At 33.0% G+C, this 21,117-nt stretch overlaps 1 protein-coding gene across 6 annotated transcripts in view; it reads right to left on the bottom strand.

Moving 5' to 3' along the window:
• Positions 1-21,117, bottom strand: part of LOC118204081 (uncharacterized) — a 240,928-nt gene that overhangs the window by 27,623 nt on the left and 192,188 nt on the right. For all 6 annotated transcript variants that reach the window (XM_085811770.1, XM_085811773.1, XM_085811771.1 and 3 more), the window contains 2 exons: positions 14,099-14,162; positions 843-909 (listed from right to left, as the gene is read on the bottom strand). In XM_085811770.1, coding sequence (XP_085667896.1) covers positions 843-909; positions 14,099-14,162 — 131 coding nt within the window. The remainder of the gene's footprint in view (positions 1-842; positions 910-14,098; positions 14,163-21,117) is intronic.

The raw sequence follows: 21,117 nt of genomic DNA, 5'->3' as shown, positions 1-21,117 counted from the left end.
GCTTTTCATTATTCATTTTCATAACAAATAATTTTAAAACTACTTAAAAAACTTAACTGGACAAAAAGAGACTTGATTGTATAAAGAGGAGGGGCAATCAATTCACTTACCTGTTAAAGATACCTTTGTGTAAATTTTTCACAATTTACTTTTATTTTGTTAAATTAAAATTTAATCTGTTTTAAAATTTTCAAACAGAACTATTGTGAATCCAGACTGATTGGACTTATTATATACGGTATTGTTGTACTTCATCCTGCTTTGGTTTAATATGCAGAAGAATCTCTTAAAATCTTGATTTTGTAGCAGATAAGCCCGTGATATTTTGTAGCACTGGATTAAATTACTTGTATTATAGCAGAGTTCATGACAGCTATCAGCCTAAGGGAAGGGATGCTTTCATGGGGGACTTTTAAAGAGAATGGTTTATGTGATTATGGCTAAGCCTCGATAGCTATATGCCTAAGGAAAGAGATGCTTTCGTGGAGAATTTTCTAAGAGAAACTGGCTCATATACATGTTATACATGGAAAAAAACACAAAAATGGCCATGCAGCTAGCCACTCATGGGATTTGAATCTCGGAGCAAACTACCAGTGTTTAGCAAATACACATAGGCAAAACTATGAAAATTCCCATTTGCCAGGTTTAGAGCCCAGGTTAAACACAATGCTCAGTGTTCTACTGCTCAACCACTGAATGGCTAACAATATGACACAATATAAAGTATTAGATGGCATAATCACAACAATGATATTTGGGCCAAAGATTCAATAGATCTAACAAAAACTTTACAACATATTAACATTTTAAAGAAAATAGTACAGTAGAACTTGGCTTACCTTCTGTGTACTTGTATACCATTTTTCCAATTTTTTCTTATTTGCTCGAAAAACTTCAACTTGCTCTCTGCAATAAAATTATTACTCAAAAGACTTCAGAATTGCTTACAATAATTTGATATAAAAATGTTAATAGCAAGCAGAATTTTACATAGGTGACATTCGTATTTAGAACCGTAATTAAAATACAGCAGTCCCCCCATTTCCATGGATAATTTGTTCCAGAACAAAGTGCAAATAATAGCAAATGCTATGTAAAACAAGATATTCACACAAGATGAATTTGATGAAGTTTAATTGATGAATTTGGCAAAGTTCAGACATTATCAATATTAATAATTAATAATAAAGGGTATTATACACTATGTTACTTCCTATAGTGTATTGTTAAGAAGGTAATGCAAAATTTACTCTGCATTTTATAGTAAATCCTCTCCTTTGCTAAAGTGTAATCTGGGTTTGTGTCTTCTGCAGCAGCCTTGGTGAGAAAAAAATAGTTACTGTTCTGCACGAGAAAGAAACAGTTTTTTTTTAATTGCATTTAGTCAATATAGTGATTTATAATACTACTTTCTACCTTTCATCAATGCGAAAAAAAGCTGAAGTTGATGAATGAGGGATAATGTGCAACAGTCGTTGAATTGTGGCCACCAAAAAGTCAGTACGAAATGACTTTTCCAAAATGTTTATAGGTGGGTGCAGCAATTGTTGATTGATGGGTTTGCTGTTGCTGGGCTTTTCAGTGTTTTAACAGAAGCTTGCTTGTGGCAACATCTATGGGTTGAATCAGCAGTGCAATGTGAGAGATTTGTATTGGCCCTTTTCAAGACAGAACCTCGGTCCAAGTCATGGAGTGTGGAATACTTTATTTCATTACAAAAGAACTCTTCAACAGCCAATTCACATAATTGTACTAGGCTGACTCTGCAGGCACTGTATTTCTTCCCCTTAATAAATTGCAAAGAAAATGATATCAAGTGTAATCAATAGCTCACATAATTGTATTAAACACAATTAATGTATGTATTAACCTCTTAAAAACATGCTGCAAAAAACATACAATACATACTCCCCAGTGCCACCGCTTTTTACACAGGCGAGCATAGTTATGTGAAGTGCAAGTTTTGCTGTCTAAAATCTGCTTACTTTCACAAAATTAAGAATAAAAGAAAAAACGAAAATACAAAATTTAATGTTCAGAGTAAAAATATAATTAAAAAGATGTATGATAAAAATGATGTTTGTATAATAAAAAGATAAGAAAAAACATCCCCCAAAATGGAGTTTCGATCAATTTATTTTTAGACCAGTAAAGTGCAATATCAAATTTCAATGTTATACCTTGTAAAGTCAGTATACCTAAAAAAAAAACATGTATTTCTTCTGAATTGGTTGGCAGCTATAGACAAGATATATTTTTCAGATCAAAGTTTACCCAACATTGAGCAGCTTTAAGAGAATAGTTGCAATCCTCTTCAACTGACGTAATATCATATGCTGAGGTATCAAATCATGAAGATGATGGGAAAAAAATCATCTATTTCACTGTCAGACATATTCGTAAAAAAAAAAAAGCATCTACTACAAATAGTAAACGAAGATGGAAGACACAGAATAAAAAAATTATGCTTTACTCAAACAGAAACATGAGCAATAACCATGCAGTCATTACTTTCACAGTTTCAGAAAATCTCCCTCTTCTCTGAAATAGTATCCTCCTTCGCATACTTTGTCAGGGTCACTGTGGTGTTGTATTCTAAAGCTTTGCGAATAATTTCACTTGTAGCAGCGCAAAGCAAATGATAGTATTTCGGAAGGGCATGTATATATATAAGCCAAGGGCAGTTAACGCATTGGCTGAGCAGGGCGTATATATACGGCCGCAGTAGTTAAGGGGTTAAATAAATTCAGTTGAATTACATTATTTTAAATATGCTGATAAAATACATAATTTATACTAAATTCCCTCTTTTTATTTCTCTGTATATTAAATAACTTATGTTGTATAGATAATGAATGAATTGCCAATTTCTTGTTTACCACGGTCAGCTTCGTTTTCATGGATATTTATATCATTTGGCAACAAACCATACTTTCATAAATGGGTTAATAAATGGGTTTCATAAATGGGTTAAGCCTGAACTGCACCTACCACATTTTCTGGTGCCAAGGTCACTACAAGGCCTATTGAATTTGTTGTATATATTATTGCAGGTACATTTAAGATATTTCAAGAACTTATTTCGGAACATTATTAAATTGATTTTTTATGTGCTAACAACCAAAAACTTGAAGAAAACTAGATCTCATGAATATTAGATCTATACAGTTAATATGTTCCTGTAAAATGGAAATTGGTAAACTATGATGGTTATGATAATCAACAGTTTCAAACATTTTATTGAATAATTATACAGTCAAAAGTCGTTAATTCGGACACCCGTAATCCGGAATGATCTATAATCCGGACCTCAAAGCTAAAAACTTTCTGCGCATGCGCCGCATTGGCACATGCGCACAGGCGTTTTACGCACGCGCGTAAGACCTTGACTATTGCGCATATGCGTGTGCGCAAGTGCAGAATACGTTTTCGCGTGCGCGTTTAATGTATAACGGACGGTATAAACTAAAATTATCTATTTCAGTTAATGTTGATAATTGCGTTGTTCCTTAATCTTCGAATTGGATCCGGCTTATTATTTTTTGCAGACTGTAAGAGCAATTTTCTAAAAGTAAGCTTGAACTTTCGATTATGTCAAATAGAATTTCCGATGCTGGAGCTCCCAAAGGATCTAGAAAACGAAAGTATGTTTCGATGTCCATCAAACAAAAAACGAATTGCTACAAAAAAGGGATAAAAGCATATCCTTTGTTTATCTAACCGTTCGGAAATCTGTTTATCAATTTCACGCTGCTCTGCGGGGGGGGGGGGGGGTCGCGGCTAGCAATGAACTGGAAGTTGATCTGTCAACACTATCGTTATCTTCAGGGCAGATGTTTTTATTTTATTGTGCTTATAATTCCTTACTAAATGTAGTATTTAATTTCGATGTACTCCGTCTTTGATATGATTTAAATCAAATTCCTCCTCATTATAAATATCAGGAATACAAATCAAATAGTTTTCTGGTTGCAATTTTCTAATTTCGGCTATGCGTAAGGTATGCTTTACGCATCCGCGCGTTGAAAGAAATGTTTAATAAAGTAAACAAATAAATATTAGGTTTCTTTTTTGGTAAATTTTGATACCCTTTAGATCATAATTGCTCATTATTTTATAAATTACGGTTTCATATTTTTAATTTTATAATTTCTGCATGCCATCTTACCAGATTTAAACTGATGATCTATAATCCGGAAAAATCGATAATCCGGAATCGCCGAAGTCCCGACAAGTCCGGATTAAAGACTTTTGACTGTACTAAAGTTTGTAATGATCATTTCAAAAAGAAAACAAAACTCCAGAAAAGGGAAAATCAATCCTTATAAATACAGTAATTTAATACTAGTGATCTGAAGTCTCTTGTTGAATATGTTTTGGTGAGTATACATTAATAAGGTTAATATACACTCTTTCGCAAAAAAAATCGAAGCAGCAAGAAGGCCTTTTGCAATTGTGACGAAATTTGGTATGCAAAAACAACTTTATCGAACATGAAAATTATCAAAGTTTCAAGGCAAATGAACAGGAATTGCGATCATAGCATTCATTTCTAGTGGGCAATTTGCAAAGTATAAAACCAGCAACACAGGTGGAAATTTTGTCTTTTTTTGTTGCTGCCATTGTAATTCCGTAAAGAAGGAACTAAAGATGCCATGACGACGACATCGAAGACCTCACAGACAACTAAACGACTTCGAACGTGGTCACATTGTAGGGTTGCGTGAAACTGGGTACACAAATTGAGCAATAGGCCGCCACCTGCAGCATACAGACACTGCTGTGCAAAGATGTTGGCAGCAATGGTTGCTACAAGGAAATTGCCGACGAAATGAAGGCTCTGGAAGGCCAAGGATCACAAATGCGAGGCAGGATAAGATGATTTTTCGCCAGGCCCAAACCGACCCAACGGTATTATTGTCAACTATTCTACGCACTACAGCCACGTCTATACGTCCCATGGTGCTGCCCACTATCTCACGGCGCTTGTCTGAGGCAGGGTTACGCTCACAGAGGCCCTTAAGATGTTTGCCATTGACCCCACAACATCAGCGGAGTTGTCTGGAAAGGTGTCGCAGCCGACCATCATGGCTACCATAAGACTGCCATCATATAGTGTCCAGCAATGAATCCTGCTTCACTCTTGAAGCATATGACCACTGTGTTCGTGTTTGGAGAAGATGGGGCCAGCGGTCCCAATCAGCCATAACCCCTGGTGTGATGGTGTGGGTCGCTATTTTTTATGACAGCAGTCATCTTTAGTCATCCTTCGTACATCTTTAACAGATCAACGATATGTTGATATTATCCTGCGGCCGGTTTCATTACCCTTCATCGCACATCATCCTGGGGCCATTTTCCAACAAGATAATGCCAGACCACATACCGCTCGCATATCTCTGGACTGTCTCCGTGCGGTTGATAACTCTTCCTTGGCCAGCAAGGTCACCAGACCTTTCATCAATCATGTCTGGGACATGGTAGGCTGCCAAATTCGGGCACCACAAAATATCGCAGATCTGGAGTGACAACTGATGGATGCCTGGCAAAATGTGTTGCAGGATGACATTAGGAACCTCTATCACTCCTTGCCTTGACAAATTCAAGCACTGCGTTGCCGCAAGGGGCGGTTTGACCAACTACTAATTTGAACACTCAATGGGTGATTGTGAGCCGTGAACAGGTACTATGACCTTAATTTTTTAATCATTTTATTATCTGTGTATGAACTATACACATATTCAATTTCATCAAAAACCACTTCCTTCATGGTGCTTTGATTTTTTTGCAAAAGAGTATCGCTATATTCTTTCATAGCATGTTACAATAAAAAAATTAATTATGTTAGGCAAATTAATTTTTCCTTTATATTATTATTAACATTAATAATATACATGAAATTTATGAAACAAATGCTTGTTTATGAAAACGCGTATTTATTAATTAATGCAAATTTTTACACTGAACATCTTTCTATGTGTCTATGATTAATAAATGCAAAAGGGGTAAATATGCCTTGAATATTTATTGAGCACTGAAAGTAAATAAGCTTTAGATGTTTATATTTAGTGAAAATCATTCAGTGATAAATAACTGGAGAGAGTTTTTATTTTGATATGTATTATGAAGTAATAAGTACATTAGATTTTAATTTATTTAATAATATACTTGTATTTACTTGTATTACAAGAGTTTGAGTACCTCATGTCACAAGGAATTACTTGACCATCCACAAGTGCTTAGGTCAACCCTCTTCACATAAGCCTTGAATGCTGTGACTATTCCTGACCGGTTTCCTCTACCACTTATTCAGAATTGTGCACAAATCCATTTTTTTTTCCCCTTTTGGAAAAAATATTTTTTCTACATTTGGTTTAGCTAGGGTACACTAGGTTTGGGTAGGGTGTACCATCAAATCCCTGTTAACCCATAGAAACTGGTTACGACATCTGTGATTTCTTTGGACTGTTTGAGTTCTTTAAAACCCCGTTTGGTTAGCTAAATGCCGGCCAAACATTTCAAAGATTTATTCATAAAATACTTTCTAGCTTAGACTTTTATGTTCCTTACTTTGATGATCAGCTTGTGGTTTCAGCAAATGAAGATGAGCACGAAAACCACTTTCATTTGATTTCTGACAGACTGCAAAAATCCGGGTCAAAATCGAATTCTTAATGTATTCTGAGCAAATCACCAATATCATTTCTTGATTCTTTAATTACTCCTTCAAATGTTTGGTCTCTTCCTGGAAAAACTGCAATAATTCTCTTCCTAACTTCTCTAAACCTGTAATAGTAACTGAATTAAAGAGGCTTTTGGCAATGTTGAATTTTTATCGACGATTTTTATCTAAGGCAGCTACTGCTCAGGCTCTGCTTTATTCTTTTTTAAAAGATTCTAAGAAGAATGATAAACCACATTCTTTTTGCAGCAGAAACAACTGCAGTCTTCAAAGAATGTAAAACTGATCTAACAAATTCAGCAACACTTGGTTACCATGGCACTGATCAGTAGTTGGCGTTGATGGTCAATTCCTCAAATGTGGCTACTGGAGCAGTTTTGCACTTGTGACATGATAATACCCTTCAAACACTAGTTTTTATTCCTCCAGCCGCAACTAAGTACAGCACATATGATAGAGAATTACTCGCTATCTACTGCTTTGAGAGGCATTTTTCAACATAATCTTGAGAGTCAAGTTTTTACAATACATACAGATCATTGCCCTCTAGTATTTTTGTTTAAAAAAAAAAAAAATCTGCAACACCCAGGCAAATTAGACATATGAATTATATTGTCCAATTCAGTACCGACATACAATAAGTACTTGGCCCAAAAAATATTGTGGCACTAGCAGCTTCGCTGCCAGCCTTCATCTGGCTTTTAAATGTACCAGAAAAATGGCTGAAAGAAACACCAAACGTTAAATTTAAAAACTGCGTAGAATTTTACTCTGCAGAACAACTTCATAAAAAAAGTTATTACATATAACAAAATTACAATGAAATAAGCAATATCCCTTAATACAAATATTAGTTATTCCCTTGCAAAATCTTAAGAACTGAAATGGTAAAAATGAGGTTAAGAACTTTGTTTCCTAAAAAAATCACTCAAAACTTTTCAGTATCTTAAAAACTGTGAAATGAGCAATAAATAACACAAAAGAATACAAAAAAACAAAAAATTCTGAAAAGCAAAGTATAATCTTATATTTTAAAGAGAAAAAAGTTACAATGAAATAAGCTATATTCCTTAATACAAATATTAATTATCTTAATAAAAAAATTTAACAACTTTCCATTGAAGGAAAAAAATCATGCAAAACCTTTCAATATCTTACAAACAGTGAAAAAAGCAAAAAGTAACATGAAAGCAACTCAAAAACATAAAATTCCACACAGAATTTTACTCTACAGAACTTTATCAAAAAAAATCAATACAAATTTATTACCGTATTTGACGGCATATAAGACGCACCCTTATTTAAACGGCCACACACAAGGAAAAAAGTTTCAATAGCGTGGTTTCTTTTAGTTCTCACGTTTCGTAAAAGCCAAATAAACAATTATTGAATGCACCTTCACGTATAAGACGCAGTAACTTTTTTGAGACCAAATTTAGGAAAAAAAGTGCATCTTATATACTGTCAAATACGGTATATATATACATGTAAAAATGACAATGAAATATGCCAATCTCTTAAAAACAGTGACGTACGAAATACGATGGAAAATTGTTGCCAAACTCATATTTCTAAAAGAATGAAACAATTCAAAATGATGCGATTTCATCAAAAATCTATCAACAACAATAAGACAGGAAAATTGTTGCCAAAATCACATTTTTAAAGATGTAAAATGTACTCGGAAACTTCATTTAAAACATTTTTAAAAATATAAAATATTATCATTTTTCAAAAATTCTTTTTGTAACAGCAGTCGCAAGGATAAAAGTTTAATGTGTCCAAAAATCAAAGGAAAAAAAAACTGTACATTTTTAAAAATAAACTTTTTTAGAAAAAATCCCGTTGAAAAGGTGTTAAGTTCCCTTTGTTAAATAAATTCGTATTTAATCGATTTATTGAAACACAATATTTATTTTAAGTTCGTAAAATAGCTAAGTGCCTACATTTCATGACAATGTAAAAATGGAGTGTGTAGAGTAAAATCTCGCTTTCCTATAGCCCATTATGTCTCAAAATGGCGTGATTTTGTTACAAAACATAAAATTAAAAAAATTCTAATTCGAATTTCGAAAAAATCGCTTTGAGGTGCACTGGGTCTCGTCTAGATGCCTATGTACCAAATTTCGTAGCCGTGGGTCTATTAGCTTATGCGCAGCGCAAATGAAAGACACACACAGACAGACTCTTTCTTTTATTATATGTAGAGATTGTCACGAATTACTGCTATTATAATAAGCTGGATGTAACAAGTTTTGGAAAGACTTGAATTTCAACATAATTGTTCACTTAATGTTTTGCTTTTTGGTTTTTCCTCATGCAAATTACATCAAAGGTCAATCGGCGGTAAACTAATGTGGTTGCCGCTAATTGGCTGCTGATGACGAATATTTATTCACCGGAATGGATAAATACATGGCAATTCACTGTTCCCCTTCCATTGGTTTTGAAGTAAAGGCTACTGTTGCAGCCCAGTTGTTTTAATTTATGAAATAAATATTAGTTTTATTTTATATTAGTTTTTATTTAAGCAAGGCAAAGTAGCTTTTGTTACAACTCCAATGCAGACATGTTATGGGACCAGTTCAACTTAGCATTGAAGGAATGTATGTGAAAAGGGACATTATTTAAGAAAAGAAGCTGACGTGTTTTAGAAGTGGGTTCATGCACCTGTGCTCCCACATATAACTGAATTATTATTTAGAATTGAATTCTTAGAAAATGACAATGGGACTTTCAAACATAAACCAAAATATAGACAAAACTTTTGAAAAATTTAAACATTTTTAGATACCAATAACTCGCTTTCCATTGCTAATTCTTAAAAAATTAGAGTGTCAATCTACAAGTGCAAAAACAGCTGAAATATGTAAATTACCTTTCAGAAATCCTAATAGAATTTTTTAGCTATTAGGGCAAGGCCTGATATTAGCATATGCAGTAAATAACACAATTTCAGGATTAGGCATTGGGAAGCAATGCTGAAATTGCTTGGTTATCTCAACAGTATTAAATTAATAACTTATAAAGGATTAAACATCTAAATTTATATTATTATTCAGACGCTGATTATGCAAGTAATAGGGTTGGCGGTTGACCATAAACCCATGGGTGGATTCCCATTATATTATGAAGTACCAATAATTTGGAAAACTTTTAAACAAAAATGTATAAGTTTATCCACCATGGAAGCAGGGTATATCGCCTTATTGGAAACAGCGAAGGAATTGATGTGGACGGAAAATGTCCTACAAGATGTTTTCAAGCTTAATTTGAAAGAATGTTAATTATTTTGTAATAATAAATCTGCCACTGATGTTTCTAAGTCACCTACAGAAAATCATCGGACTAAGCACACTGATGTACGATGTCACTTTACCAGAAGACTGGTGAATGATGGGATGTTTGACCTGGAATCCATCTTCACCAAATTAAATAATGTGTACTTATTCATGAAAGCTTAACTGCTATGGATTTGAAAACGTTTGGTTCAACTTTTTATAGTATTTAAGAACAATAAGTATTGTGTCCATATTATGGAATTGAAGTATGAATTCTTTTTTCTTTTCTTTTTCTTTCTTTTTTTTTAAACATCAGGAAAAGGCTATTGTTGACTTAATGTTTTATTTTTGGTTTTTCCTCATGCAAATTAGATCACAGGTCAATCAGCAGTAAACATGGTTGCTGTTGATATGTGGAGATACACTGATTTATTTTTTTCATAGGTTTTAATGTAAAGGATACAGCATCAGCCTAGTTGTTTTAATTGAAATTATGAAATAAATATTTATTTTATTTTAGATTAGTCCCGGTTTTGGGGTACTCCTTGCATTATTTCCAAGTTGTTTCATTTATGATAACCTGAGTATTTTACTGTGTATGTTTTGGAAACCCCATCATGATGCAATTGGTTGGACCCATAATGATATGACTGGTTGTAATGTGTGATCGTGCTGAATTTGATCGTTGGGAGAATATTTCTCAGGGCTTATTTCTGTGTTGGATGTCTGTTAGGAAGTATGTTGCTTTATTTTGTGCTTTACAACGTAAAATGGCTGCCGGTGGTAAGATTAGCCTGTAGTTTCTGTATGAAGTTCGTATTCTACGTATTGGAACGAATGGAAAAGAAACTATTGATTGACTGACGTGTAAATGAAGGTTTAATCGTAATTCAACAGAATATCTTACCTAGAACAACAATCATATCTGACTGCTGAAAGTCGCGCGATTGTCTTTCTGATAATGGCTTTGTTCACCTCTCAGTAAATTATGAAATAGCATTTAAGGATTTGGAAATCAGACAATGGAGGTCATATCAATACTATCGAAGGTATGTGAGGAGTAATAAAAAGGGATTTTTGGAAGAAATGCCGACAGTTTGGCATTACAGAGAATATTTTTTTATTCTTATTTTTGTGAATTTATGTGGTGACAGCAATATACAGATTCTAGTTTAGATAATTTTAAACTGTTTTTGAATTCTCTTAAGGAATTCTGTCTGCCACACACCGAAGACATAGAAATTTCGAACTAAGGTAAGCTAATATTTCCTTTTGTACTGCGTAGATTAGATAAAACATTTTCATTTTTATGTTATTTCCTTGTTTTATTTTGTTTTAAAATGCAGTTTGTTGAGATTATAAATTTTGTTTTAATTACGTTTAATTGCATTATGTTTCTAACACCATTTTACTTGGGAAGGCAAAATGCATGTAAACAGTAATGGCACAACATCGAAAAGTAAAAGCACTAATTTTTGCAAGGGGGGACCCTGAAACATATCCCCGTCCCCGGTTTTTAGCTAAGCAAGGTAAAGTATGCAATTGCTACAACTCCAACGTTAACAACAATGATCCCAAACTGAATCACCTGTTGTCCACTGCAAGTGGCTCATTAGAACTAAAAAGACGGAACTGTCTCCTGAGCTAAATATATATTGTGACATTAAGTTGTGACAAGCTGCATCCCTTTGTTCCCAGCCAACGCTGAAGAGCAATACTTCATTCCCTCAGTGGACTTTCTCACCCAGATATACAACTGGCCAAAAGACTTGATTTTTTCTCATTTTGTTTGGCCTTCTGTGTCAAAGGATTGTGTTACCTGGACTTGTGCTTGCATCTACTGACAGAGGAGCAATGTCATATGTCACTGCAGTCCTTCGCTATATCCAGTCAATGTTTTGAACATGTGCATTTGGATACAGTCGAGCCTCAGCCATCCTCAGAAGAGTATTCCTACTTTTTTACCCTCATAAACCAATTCTCCTGATGGACGGAAGTAATACAAATAAGATATTTCGGCAGAAACTGTTGCTCCAATGTTTTTTACCCACCGGATAGCTAGATTTGGAGTTCCCATCATCATAAGTACCGATCAAGTGCTGACAATTTGAGCTGCACATGTTCACTACTCTTAACAAACTTCATAGTGTTCACCGAACTGTGGCTAGCCCATACTAACTTGCAGCGAATGGATTACTTGAGAGATTCCACGGGTCACTAAAGCAGGCATTGATTTGACATAATAACGCCCAGTGGATGCTGAGTTCTTCAACTGCACTTCTCAGTCTTTGATCAACATACAAGGAAGATCTGAGTGGATCTGGTAGATCTTTTTAAAGATCGTCTTCGGAACTATAATTTGCCTTCCCACAGAGATTCTGCAACTCACCCACGTTTCTAATTCTGTTAACACAATTCCATTTACACAGAAGTTGTGAGAGGCAATGAGAAAGATGTCATCAGTACCCACATCAGCTCATATTAACAATAAGTATTTCTTGCACCCTGCTTCGGAGTCATGCACTGAAACCACCACTGAATTACCCATACAATGGCCCATTTAAATTAATAAAAATTTACACTTCTCATTAAGGGATAGGATTCTGTGATTAGTATCATTCGCCTAACACCAGCATTTTTTGTTTTGCACACTTCAGCATCAGTTTCCATTCCTGAGCAGACTCTTACAGTAAATCCATCAAACACCATGGCTGAAATACCCATGCCAGCCAACCAAACACCACCAGTGTATATTACTCGTTTTGGCAGAGGGTCAAGTTGAATGAGATATCCTGACCCCTTGTGTCGGAGGCACAAGGAGGGAGGAGTAATATGGCAAAAATCTTCATCACAGTGAACAGCATCATTCCTCTTTGCCGTGCAATATGCGTACGTGCTTGCCATAGTATGAGGATAAAAACAAACTTCTTTGTTGAAAATTACTACTTACTTCTCATATTTTGTCTGCTCCTTGCCGATGTCTAGCACTGACTCAATTCTGCAGTTTGTCGTTACTTATTGCTCACTTATATGACAGTAACATCAGTCCAAGCCCATGAAATTCCTCATGGCAAGGAGTGTAATACCATGGAAAACTAACACATTTTCCCTTCCTTTTTTTTCCAACACTTCACAAAGTAAAGTTCCATTTTTATCATAAATCCAACAATTTTTATACAAGACCTTTTCCATTATTATAACTTCTATCGCATTTAAAATTTTTACTATCTCAAGTTCAGAAGCACTGGTAATATCAATTCCCTTACGACTTGAATTAAGAAATTCTCGACCATGAAAACTACAGTAAAATATCACTAATGAGAATAAGGACACTACTGAAAGCAGAGCATAGGGAAGTTAAACTAGAAACTGGGTTAAATGCTGGAAGGATTAAGTCATATGTTTTAACCTCTGATAGCACTAATCCTTTATTGATACTGTTACAGCCATCAGGAGTAAAAGCAAGTTTCTGATGATAATTTTTACACCTCTCCTATTTAGTCATATTCTGCTAGGAAACATATGACGACAGATGAAGATGATAACAGATGGAAGAAGGATGATGACCTTATTACTATCACCATGATTATGAACTTGATAGGAATTTGATACTTCATTCAGTGACTGACTTCAGTGAATTCAGAGACTGTATTTCACATTTGGCCATACACTGTTTGTCACATGACATACATTTTCAAACTTCAAGGGACTTTCTTTCAGTGTTGTGAACTGTTGATAACTGAAACTACAGATATGTCAGTAATAAAGATTAGCTCATGTTATCTCAGAAAGAACACATTGGTAAGATGTCACTTATTTAGAATGATTATTAGGCAGGTTTAGGGCCAGTGCATGAGCTACTGTGAGTGCAACGAGTACCAGAATTTAACAGGACAAAATATTTAGAACTTGGGGAGATACCGAGAATTTAAGAGCTGCGAGAGATTACACCCGCTAAGCTTTGGGCTGGTTACTATATTCTTATGTGACTATAATATAAATTAAATAATATTTATAAGCAGAATTAGTTTCAGAAAATAGGATTATAATTACAGTTAAAAATTTTATTACTTCTAACGATAAAGTTTATATAAATAATATCAACATAAATGAAACTAAAAATCATACTTACGTCACATTTGAAGCAGTAAAGATGGTATGAATAGACTTAAGCTTATCTAAATTTTCGGGTGTTCCTAAAAAATAGGAGGAAGAAGAAAATGAAAAGAAAAAAGATATTTTAAAGCCTCCAAAAATATATATTCTAACAATACAATTAAAAGAATATGAATAACAATATTAAAATTAAAAAAAAATAAACTGCATAATTTCTTGCCTTTTTTATCATCATTGATAAATTTCATCATTTAGTGACAAGCTATTTTTATATCAAAAATAAAATTTACTGCAACAAGTGTTTACAATCAGAAAGACACATTAAATTTTAATAACACAAAGAATGCATCAAAAAGAAATTTTATAAAAATTAATAAAATAACAATAATAAAAGTGACAGAAAGAAAATCCGAAAGGTTTCTGATTTTAAATTATGTCCAAAGGGGCTTTTTTAACATTGTGTGTTACCTTTATTTATAAAATATCACATTCTTCCCACTTAAACAATAAAATTCAGTTCAAGAGCAATATCGCAAAATAGTTTTAAATTCAGCATATCTTTAGAATTTCTGATACACAGTCTCACACACTGGAGATAAAAATGTTTTTTCTATACAACGTTCCATTGCTTGCTTTAAAATCCTTGAGCTTGTTAATAAAAAATTAGTTAAAGTTTTACAAAATATAAAATCAATAATAAAACAAATTCCAAATTTCAAATTTGGGCTTCCAGATGCCCATATTTGCAGCAGAATTACATCATTCAAAATTTGATGGCTCTAGGTACCGTTGTTTTATCACAATGCAAGTGAATTGATAGAACTCTCGCCACTTTGTTTTATGAGAGGAGCTGTAAGATTTTATGGATGTTGCATTAATATATATACAATGATATAGATGTTATGTTAATAGATGTAAGATGTTATAGATGCTGTGTTAATAGATCAATGATCGTATAGATGTATTAATGTTTCATCAAATGTGTTTTGTTTGAACATGAATTGTGATTTCGAAATTAAAGTACCCACACACACACATATATATATATATTAATTATATATATATAATGTATGTAAGCATGAATATATGTGTGTGTATACATGTACGCATACATACAAACAAACACACGTTCATACATTTTTGGATACAGTCCCTTTAATTAAACACAGTCATCTCGAAAATCAAATGGCAAACCTACTTCCTAATCTTTTCTTCATTATGAAAATTTTGTGGTATTCACTTTAAGAATCGATAAAAGAAACTGCTCTTTTTCACGATTTTTATGGCAAAATATTGTCTTTCTACAGAAATTTTAAAACAGTTTCTTCCATTGCATGCAAATCCCATAAGCACATAATTTAAACTTGAGTTTTAAAAAAAAAAAATCTGAAAGGCTTCAGATTTTAAATTACGTCCAAAGGGGCTTTTTAAAGTTTTATGTGTTACCTTTATTTATTAAATATCATGTTCAACATACTGAAAATATAAAATTTAGTTCAACAGCAATATTGCAAATTAATTTTAAAATGAGCATATCTTTAGATTTTCCGAAACAGGGTCTCGCGTGCTGGAGATGGATGTTTTCCCCCCTACAGTGTTGCCATTGCTTGCTTTGAAATCGTTTTAATCAGAAATTCGTTGAAGTGCTACAAAATCTGAAATCGATAAAACAAATTTCAAATTAAATCTAGGGCTTCCACATGCCCATATTCTACGGAAGATTACGTTATTCAAATTTTGATGGCTCTAGGTACCATTGTTTTATCACAATGCGAGAAACATACATTTATGTAGATTCTTCATTATTTAATTTATTTAAATATAAGGCAGGGTGATAACATATGGTGGCAACGATTTGAAAAGGGATACAGCCTTTTAAAGTTTTCAACGCAAAATGCCAAATTGAAATTAATAGTCCTTCAGAGCAAATTACCCCTTTGGACTAAAAACTCCAATCTGAGTATAAATACTGTCAGAGCTTTCAATGCAACAAAAATGACAATGTTGCTTGTTAAAAGTGAAGAGCTCTTCAGTGCTTTGCTGCTACAGTTTGGCTTATCCTGGAAATTGATGTCTGCTAATGTGGTTAACTAAGAAATATATACATGATATTAAATGTATGTACATAATGTTTAATACAATGTGGTACAAAATAATTGGCCAAGTATTTAATAGATTTTCATTTAATCTACATAAATAATCCAACAAATTCTCAAACAATTCTTAAATCACTTAATTTCTAATGCAATAAAGCTAGCATAGTCATGTAGGTCTACCTTAACTAGGGCTTACAGGCTAACAGTTAAACAATAAGGACAATATCTTTCACAAAGCTGCACCTCACATTTGTCAAATATTATGATTGTAATATTTTCAGAAAAATTAAAATTTAATATATTTGGAGTTGATGGACAAAGGTAATATTACTCTGTGGTGAAAGTCCAAGAACTGAATCCCAAAATCCTGTTACTCACAGTGAGACACAAAGTGCAGGATTATTGAATCAAGAGTTATTTTGTTACATTTGATAGTGGCAAATTTAATTTGGTACTTTTCCGTTTCGTCGAGCAGACTTTGTTGGCGACAGCATACAGTATACACATAAAAAATGTTAACAAGTGTTAGTTCTAAGAATTTTTTATTTTGAAGGCATAAACATTTTAATATGGTTTATAATTTTGTAAAAAGCCAGTAAATAAAGACAATAAATTTGTAAAAAGACATTAATTTAAAATTTACCATACTTTCATGGTTCAACATCCTGATTCACCGGTTCGTATCATGTGACCCCAAGTGATCTCATCTCACGTAAACTACGCTACAAAAAACTAATTTAGCAATTATCTACATTAATTTCAAGTTAAATTTTAATTTGGAATACAAGTTTCAATGCAAGAATTAGAAAGAAATTATGTAAAATCGCATTGCTTTATTTTAGTGCATTCTCATTAGAATTGGTGAATTTAACCCTTGATTTTGCTTTTTCTATATTTTCGCCTTCGGGGGAGCAGTGTGATTGCATCATAATTGACTTAATTAGCTCGAATGGTCTTAGGGCATAAAATTTAACTATCTAGGTAAACATTCTATGTAATTGTATGCCAGTATTGAAAGAAACAATCAATCTGATAAGAAATGGCTGCAACTTGTTTCGAAAATGAAGCGTAAAAGGTTACCAGCGAAGATATTCCTTTTGGCATCCAGTTGTACTACAGTCAAAAGTCGTTAATCCGGACTTGTCGGGACTTCGGCGATTCCGGATTAACGATTTTTCCGGATTATAGATCATCAGTTTAAATCTGGTAAGATGGCATGCAGAAATTATAAAATTAAAAATATGAAACCGTAATTTATGAAATAAAGAACAATTATGATCTAAGGGTATCAAAATTTACAAAAAAAAAAGCTTAATATTTATTTGTTTACTTTATTAAACATTTCTTTCAATGTACTCGTAAGTTGTTTAAGTTGCTTCGTTTTATGTGATAATACTTTCTCTTTAATTCTATAAACAGACATAATTTCTTCTTCAGTTACAAAGTTTCGCTGTTCAAGTCCTATAATTACTGTGTCAAGAATACCGACTAATCTGTTAATCGAAATTTTTTCGTTTTCAATAACCTCTCTGTCACTTTCTTCACTATCGGAAGCGAATTATAATGACGAGGAATGATTTAAATCATATCAAAGACGGAGTACATCGAGATGAAATACTACATTTAGTAAGGAATGATAAGCCAAATAAAATAAAATCATCTGCCCTGAAGATAAGGATAGTGCTGACAGATCAACTTCCAATTCAACTTCCAATTTTTGGAGGAAACATTGCTAATTGCTTCTTCAATGAAGTGTGAGAAATGTGGATCACAGATGAAAATCGTTAGAAGAGCCGATTCTGATGATGGCCGTATATGGTATCATGATCACAGTGGAAGAAATAACCGCTGTAACGGTAAAAAAAGTATTATTCCTCCTTTTTTACCGGCAATAAACTAATTGCTCTAGTGTACGAAGCATTCTTATTTAATTATTTTAAAGTATTTGAATTTAAGTAATATTTTAATTCTTTTAAACGCTGGTATGATGGTTTTTAATTTGATATTCAATTTATGTAATATTTTAATCCAATTAAACGTTTGCACAATGTTTTTATAGAGGTGTTTTTATTCTGTTTCTGTGCTATATGAAAGTAATAATTTAACCTTATTTTAGTATTTTATACTCATAGTAAATGTATTTATTTACATTTGCCTGCCATCTTAAAAAATGTTTTCAACAAAAAATTAATCCATTATTTTTAACGATATATACTTTTTTAAAGTTTCGAATACTTTACTATGCGCAAAATAACATAAAAACTGCGTTTTTCAAGATGGCTAACAATTGTAAAAACCAAGCCAACAATTGTGCCAAAGTAAATCACCAAAAATCCATGCAACCGTCTACCAAAGTAGCACCCTTTTATCATAGTCGCATCATTGCCTGCAACATGTTTTCAAACATATACAGTCAAAAGTCGTTAATTCGGACACCCATAATCCGGACCTCAAAGCTAAAACTTTTCTGCGGATGCGCCGCGTTGACACATGCGCATAGGCGTTTACGCGTGCACATAAGACCTTTACGACTGCGCATATGCGTGTGCGCAAGTGCAGAATACGTTTTCGTGTGCGCGTTTTATGTATAACGGACGGTATAAGCTAAAATTATCTAATTATCTATATCAGTTAATGTTGATGATTGCGTTGTTCCTTAATCTTCGAATTGGATCCGGTTTATTATTTTTTGCAGACTGTAAGAGCAATTTTATAAAGTAAACTTGAACTTTCGATTATGTCAAATAGAATTTCCGATGTTGGAGCTCCCAAAGGATCTACAAAACGAAAGTATGTTTCGATGTCCATCAAACAAAAAGTGGAATTGCTGCAAAAAATGGATAAAGACATGAAGAAGGTGACAGAGAGGTTAGTGAAAACGAAAAAAATTCGACTGACAAATTAGTCGGTATTCTCGGAACAGCAATTACGGGACTTGAATAGCGGAACTTTGTAACTGAACAAGAAATTATGTCTGTTTATAGAATTAAAGAGAAAGTATTATCACATAAAACGAAGCAACTTAAACAACTTACATTGAAAGAAATGTTTAATAAAGTAAACAAATAAATATTAAGCTTTTTTTTTTGTAAATTTTGATACCCTTTAGATAATTGTTCTTTATTTCATGAATTACGGTTTCATATTTTTAATTTTAAAATTTCTGCATGCTATCTTACGATATTTAAACTGATGATCTATAATCCGGAAAAATCGATAATCCGGAATCGGCGAAGTCCCGACGCGTCCGGATTAACGACTTTTGACTGTATAACCATTATTATGGATAATTGTTCAAATTAGTGATAATAATTAAAAAAGAGGAGTATAAAAGTTAATAATGTTGGAGTTATATATATCATAATCTAAAATATTAAAGTTAAAAAAGCATGCAGATTTACTTAATTGCACCAATAACTAATCGTTTACAATTTATTCTATGTGTATGGTTTACCTTCTTAACCCAAACACTTCACTAAATCACATCCTTTGGCAACACTTTTGTCTTATGTGATTTTCGCCCAGTAGAACTTTTCCCCCTGTATTGGGCTGCACAGGGAATTTTTGGAAAGTGGTTTTTGATGCCATTTCCCTCTTGGCATCAAAAAAATTCCTCCAGAGGATTTGGGGATATTTCACGATTCAAGCTGGGGGAAAAAATTGTGTTATGTGCTGCTTATCTGAGATTTCCTGTTTATTACATTAACTTTTATTTTTATAATACTTTATTTTAAAAAATGTTTCAATGTATGTTTTGGTAAAAAGCAGATTTTAAGTGAAAGGGGGGAACTAAAACCAAGTCTTTAAAAACACAGATATGATTCACTGTATAAGGTATCCAAGTATTCAAGTATTTTTACACTAAGAAAGCTGGCAAAAATCTTTCTACAGTTAGATAATCTAGAGATGCAAGTTATGGATATATCAAATGATAAAATTAAATATAATCACAAACTTGCCACCAGTTCTGAAATCGTTGCAGCTGTCTGGAAAGAACAGATCCTCATAACAGATTTCTTGGTAAAATCCTAGTATACAGTATGAAATCGGCGTAACTTTGAAAATTCTCAGCAACAACAAAATGATGTGTCATGAACAAAAAATACTGCTATCGAGACGTAAAACATCACTATAAATTGCTAAAACTAAAATCACAGATGTAAATTTGACTAAAAAAAAACTACCAAATCTTGCCAAACTCTGATATAGCATGCGTAAACTGCATAGCTCTCAGAATATCAACAAATCCTGTGTATACCATGCACTAGGATTAAACCAAACTCTTTACTTAGTTAGAAAATCAGCAGATACAAATAGCAGCATATGAAAAAAATTGGGCAAGATTGCATAAAACCAAGTCATTACTAGAGCTAAATCACATTCTTTGGCAACAGTTTTTGTTTGTGGAAAATACGTAAGTACTGATAACAATATATCTTCTTTCATAGAGAAGCAGATAGCCCAGCCATAACTGAACAAATCTAAAATCTTTTACAGTAGGAAACATTTTACTGTGTTTAATTTTTTTAATAATAAGTAAATAAATGTTATAATGTTTGAATAAAAATCTAGTTTTGTCTTAATTTACAAAGCTTTCAAATACGCTTGACCACTGACTAGACCATAACAATAAACGAGTCCGTATCAGTGACGCTAATCGAGCATGGGAAGAAATACCGATTTGAATTTTATGAGAAGAAAATTACATGATGACAATGCCAGCACTTTTTTTTTTTTTTTTTTTTTTTTTTTTTTTTTTTAACATTTATTGACCTGTAGTACATGAATGGCAAATGCTTCGATTTTTGTTTCGTTTTAACTTTGCATTACAAACTGAAAATATCACATATAAAAGTCCACATTCAAGGATAACCTTACAAAAGAATTTATCACACTGAATAAAGTACGCAATGAAAAAATGAACTAGCATATCAACATT

This window comes from Stegodyphus dumicola, chromosome 2 (assembly GCF_044657685.1).
Source record: "Stegodyphus dumicola isolate Sdum_Otavi_A_Nest chromosome 2, ASM4465768v1".
Lineage (NCBI taxonomy): Eukaryota > Metazoa > Arthropoda > Arachnida > Araneae > Eresidae > Stegodyphus > Stegodyphus dumicola.
Note: the sequence above shows the minus strand (reverse complement) of the source record. Positions and strands in the feature narration are given on the sequence as shown.